Source organism: Zingiber officinale, chromosome 5B (assembly GCF_018446385.1).
Source record: "Zingiber officinale cultivar Zhangliang chromosome 5B, Zo_v1.1, whole genome shotgun sequence".
NCBI lineage: Eukaryota > Viridiplantae > Streptophyta > Magnoliopsida > Zingiberales > Zingiberaceae > Zingiber > Zingiber officinale.
The window spans coordinates 612,894-618,103 of record NC_055995.1 but is presented as its reverse complement, the minus strand read 5'-3'; the positions used below and the strand labels follow the sequence as shown (position 1 = coordinate 618,103).

The window sequence follows — 5,210 nt, the reverse complement described above, 5'->3', positions numbered from 1 at the left end:
GCCTCCTTTTGTTGCCGGCTGTTTGGAAACCGAGAAGAAAAGGAGAGTGGTGTTGTCTTGGTAGATCGTCGCCCACACGACGTCTAAGAAGAGGAGAGGAATACGGCAGAAGATCAAGAAGTCTTTAGCTACAAAGAAAAAGTACAACTAGTTCTTTAATTCCGCTGCATAATTAGTTAGTTTTCTTTGTATCATTTTTTGAAATACCAACACAAGAGGCCAGCGATATTGTACTTTGATCAAGATGTGTTTTGATCATTCAAGAACTTGCTTGATTGATCAAACATATGTCTGATCGAACATGTGAGTTGCTATGAATAGTTCTGTACTTGTATAATTTTTGTACAGGGAAATTTAAATAGAACATAATTCCAGCGCCCTTCACTTTTGACGTCCAACAATACCCCATTGAACGTCGGCTGTTTGACACACCTCCCCGAGTCAAAGGTAGGGTCAGACTGGAACCTTCTCCTCTCGGTCAAGGGCATGATCGCCCGATCGGTCAATACAATTATCATCCGTTTGACCATATGATACCTGAACGTTGACCGCCCTAATTTTGACTTCTATCGTGACAACTAACCCTTGCAGGATGGACCCCTCCTTATCATCGCATCAGGTGTCTTGTAAATTGGATAAATGTATGGAATAGATCTAGAGAATACTTTCCCTGAACTAGAAGTCAACTTCAAGTACTATTCTTGCTTAGCGCTTGTAGGAATAGCACGACAAAGAAACTCACTCTTTGCGACTATACTAGATTGGAGTTGGAATTGTACAAACAAGATGAAAACCTGATCAACCTGCTAAGAGTACTAAACGGATCTTCAAAGTAGCCGTCTCCTAACTTAAATTTAAATATAAATTTAAAAAATGAATAGAATAATTGATATAATTTTTTTTTACGTAAAATATAAAATTTAAAATAAATTTTATATTTAAAGAAGTTAATGTAGATTCTCTTATAGTGACTTGATTATGTATATCTTATAATTTTATATATTTAAATTTTTAGATAAAAATAAATATATAGGTTCAAAAGTATACAATTCCAAATAGGATAGGATACCATATTATTATTTTTATCTAAATTTTTGAGACATGATAATATTGAAAAAAATTAACCAAATTAAGATAAATACTAACGAATTTCAATTATATATATAAAAAATAGATTCCACGAGCTTGATTTATTTGACCATTGACAAAGTCAGAAAATCAAAGAAAAATTGTTTCCTAGGAAAAAAAACAAGAGGGAAATTAATAATTACTTAAAATAAACATAACCAACAATATATTTAAAAAATGATAAATAGGACACAAAGGAGTCCAAATCCGGAGAACTGAGAAGCGGCATTTCGGCGCCGCGAGATCTCATCACTACGAGTCGCCGGGAATCTTGGCTCGATTGACCGGACCGGACCGGTCCGGTCCGGTCCGTCTATAAATCAATCGCCCTATTTCTCGTTTCTTCATCGTTACATCCCAGCGAGACGGAGACGGAGACGGAGACGGAGACGGAGAGACGGAGGCGACGATGATAGGTTCGCCGGTGGTGTAGATGGGATCAGAGTTAGAGCTGTACGCTATGCGGCCTGTCGCTGTCGGGTTCGTGAAGAAGGCGGTGACGGAGAGCAAGGAGAGAGGGCGGCAGGTGTCGCGGCTGGAGGAGTCCATCAAGAGTTTGGAGGAGGAGAAGCGCAAGATCGAAGCTTTCAAGCGCGAGCTCCCTCTCTGCATTCGTCTCGTCTGCGAGGGTCGGTCCGATGCTCCTCCCTTCTGTGCTTCCCTTATTTGATTTCGCCAGGATCCTTTTAGGTTAAAATTAGTGTTCTTTTGTTTGGGAATTTCGATCGCAGTGATCGAGGAGTTGAAGAGGGAGATCGATCGGTTCCGCGCCGAGGGTTTCGGGCGTGTGTTCCTGGAATTCATGCCGATTAAGGGCAAAATCAACGAGAGTAGCTCGGATTTCAGAGATAAGAAGAACTGGACGAGCTCCTTCCAACTCTGGATCTGCGAGGAAAGTAAACATTCCAAAAACATGATAAGATGAACTTTAAAGAGGTCGGAAATACATAATTCTTTGCCATTTATTTGGGGAAAAAATTGAATCTTTGTTCATTTCTCGGAGGATTTTTGCTCTTAATGGATTCCTTTGGTTCCGATTGCAGAAATCAGTATGTGATTCTCGGAACGGCGGAGACGCGTCCCTGCCGGTATTTGAACTATACAGCTCCAAGGCGGAAGATGAGTCTGCCGCTGTGTTGTCTGACCTCTCTCTGTGCTCTACCGCGATCACTCATGGCTTTGTGACTCCGGCCATCAATAACCATCTAGTTAGTTGCCGTAAGTGTACTAAAGAATCCCCGGAAGCATCTCTGGTGGCGGCGCCTGGCACACACTGTGGCTTGCATTCGCAACAGAAGCAGCCTAGGAAGATGAGGAGGTGCTGGTCTCAGGATCTGCATCGGCGGTTTGTGCTGCTCCGTGGTGCTCATGGTAAGACCTCAGTTGAATCAATTGCTAGGAGACTGATGGATTATTCCTACGGGTTGATGTTTAGTCCCACATCTAAAATTTCCAAATTCTTCGATCAATATAAAATTTAACATATGACTTAAAAACATACCCATGGGATGAAGTGATAGGATTCTAGGATCTAGGAAAATCCCCGGGTCACTAACGCAGTGACGCGGCCGTGTAATTACGGTCCATTAAATCGGATTGTGTCCCATTACAGGGAGGGCTAAGATACGTGTGGAGCCTTTCGATCCGTTTATGGATTCATGACCGTTCTAATAGTAATTTACATGACCCTATAAATGGGTTAATAGGACGAGGTTTATATTCTCATGAGCAATTTATTTTTGAAAAATAGAAATAAATTATTTATCAAAATATATTACCTGTTTTTTGTTTTGGATGCTTTTGCCATTAAATGATTGTATCTCATTATAGGTGTGGATTCATGACCGTTCTCTTATAGTAATTTACTTGGCCGTATAAATAGGTTAACAGGACGGGGTTTGTGTCCATTAAATCGGATTGTGTCCCATTACAGGGAGGGCTAAGACACGTGTGTGGAGCCTTTCAATCCGATTGTGGATTCATGACCGTTCTTATAGTAATTTACTTGACCCTATAAATGGATTAACGGAACGAGGGTTATATTCTCATGAGTATTTTTTTTTAAATATCAAATAAAATATTTTATCAAAATATATTACCTATTTTTTGTTTTGGATGCTTTTACCATTAAATCGGATTGTATCTCATTGACTCATTTTTTTATTGTGGATGCTTTTACCATTAAATCGAATTGTATCCCATTGTAGGTGTGGATTCATGACCGTTTCTCTTATAGTAATTTACATGGCCCTATAAATGGGTTAATAGAACGAAGTTTATATTCTCATGGCAATTTTTTTTTTGAAAAATGTCAAATAAATTATTTATCAAAATATATTACCTATTTTTTATTTTGAATGCTTTTGCCATTAAATGATTGTATCCCATTGTAGGTGTGGATTCATGACTGTTCTCTTATAGTAATTTACTTAGCCCTATAAATGGGTTAATAGGACGGGATTTATATTTTCATTGGCAAATTTTTTTTGAAAAAATATCAAATAAACTATTTTATCTAAATATATTACCCATTTTTTTGTTTTGGATGCTTTTACCATTAAATCAGATTGTATCCTATTGCAAGAAGGGTTGAGATACATGTGGAGCCTTTTGATTCGATTGTGGATTCATGACCGTTCTCTTATAGTAATTTACTTGACCTTATAAATGGGTTAATAGTACGGGGTTTATATTTTCATGGGCAATTTTTTTGGAAAAAAATATTAAATAAACTATTTTATCAAAATATCTTACCCATTTTTTTGTTTTGGATGCTTTTACTATTAAATCAGATTGTATCCCATTACAAGTGTAGATTCATGACCGTTTTCCTATAGTAATTTACTTGGCACTATAAATGGGCTAATAGGACGGGGTTTATATTCCATTACGGATTCATGATCGTTCTTATAGTAATTTACTTGGCCTGATAAATGGGTAATTCTCATGGGTGATTTTTTTTTTTTGAAAAAATATCAAATAAATTATTTTATCAAAATATATTACCCATTTTTTGTTTTGGATGCTTTTGCCATTAATTCGGATTGTATCTCATTGCAGGTGTGGATTCATTCATGACTGTTCTCTTATAGTAATTTACTTGACTCTATAAATGGGTTAACAGGACGGGGTTTATATTTTCATGGGCAATATTTTTTTGAAAAAAATATCAAATAAACAATTTTATCAAAATATATTACCCATTTTTTGTTTTGGATGTTTTTATCATTAAATCAGATTGTATCCTATTGCAGGAAGGGCTGAGATATATGTGGAGCCTTTCGATTCGATTGTGGATTCATGGTTGTTCTCTTATAGTAATTTACTTGACCCTATAAATGGGTTTAACAGGACGAAGTTTATATTTTTCTGGGCAAATTTTTGGAAAAAATATTAAATAAACTATTTTATCAAAATATATTATCCATTTTTTGTTTTGGCTGCTTTTACAATTATAATTATTTTTTTTGTTAATGATAAATTAATCAAAGGGATGTATCTTGATTTAAATAGCAATTGTTTGATTTACTAACAAATAAGTTTGTTTAACTTAAAGTTGCAATTAACTATATACGAAGGAGTAGAGTCGTACCGGTATTTGACGGGGCCCGAAGCGAAAATAAAAAATGACCCTTTTATCGATAAATAATTGTAATGTTCAGTTTGCAAATAATAAATACATAAAATACACAAATAAGCCAAAAATAATATATTACATCAATAAAAAGTTAGTAAACATTTGAAATAATTACATAAACAGTACTCGTTTAGCTGTTTTAGAGGTAAAAATATTTATCAAATTTGCATAATCTAATTGTCGGACTATTTCTTTCTCAATTGATAACATTGCTAGCCCATATCTTGTGACATTGTTGATCGAAGATAATTTTTGATTAACTTTAGCTTCGAGAAACTTTTTTTTGCCGATGCAACTGTTACTGGTATGATTAATAAAATCTTATAGGCAATGCAAGTATTTGGGAATAAATCATTTAGTTTTGCCAGACATGGTAGCATATCAATTGTTTTTTTTTCATTTATTAAATAGCATCTCACGACCATCAACTCTGAACACAAATCAT

General features: G+C 35.6%; 1 protein-coding gene across 2 annotated transcripts; it reads left to right on the top strand.

Annotated features, from left to right (window-relative positions):
• Positions 1-1,308: 1,308 nt before the first annotated feature.
• On the top strand, positions 1,309-4,540 carry LOC121983813 (transcription factor HHO3-like). 2 transcript variants are annotated; one of them, XM_042536443.1, is made up of 4 exons: positions 1,309-1,757; positions 1,860-2,064; positions 2,172-2,499; positions 4,383-4,540. In XM_042536443.1, the coding sequence occupies exons 2-4, from the start codon at positions 2,050-2,052 to the stop codon at positions 4,523-4,525; spliced, it is 486 nt and encodes a 161-aa protein (XP_042392377.1). In that variant the 5' UTR covers positions 1,309-1,757; positions 1,860-2,049; the 3' UTR covers positions 4,526-4,540. The 2 variants fall into 2 exon arrangements, with proteins under 2 accessions (XP_042392377.1, XP_042392378.1); XM_042536444.1 differs by lacking the exon at positions 4,383-4,540 and having other exon boundaries at positions 1,326-1,757; positions 2,172-2,568.
• Positions 4,541-5,210: the final 670 nt, after the last annotated feature.

What these genes read in the sequence shown, in the direction of transcription:
- LOC121983813 (XM_042536443.1), top strand. An exon ending in GCTGCTCCGTGGTGCTCATG is followed by an intron (nt 2,500 to 4,382) that starts GTAAGACCTCAG and finishes ATCCTATTGCAG; the next exon opens with GAAGGGCTGAGATATATGTG.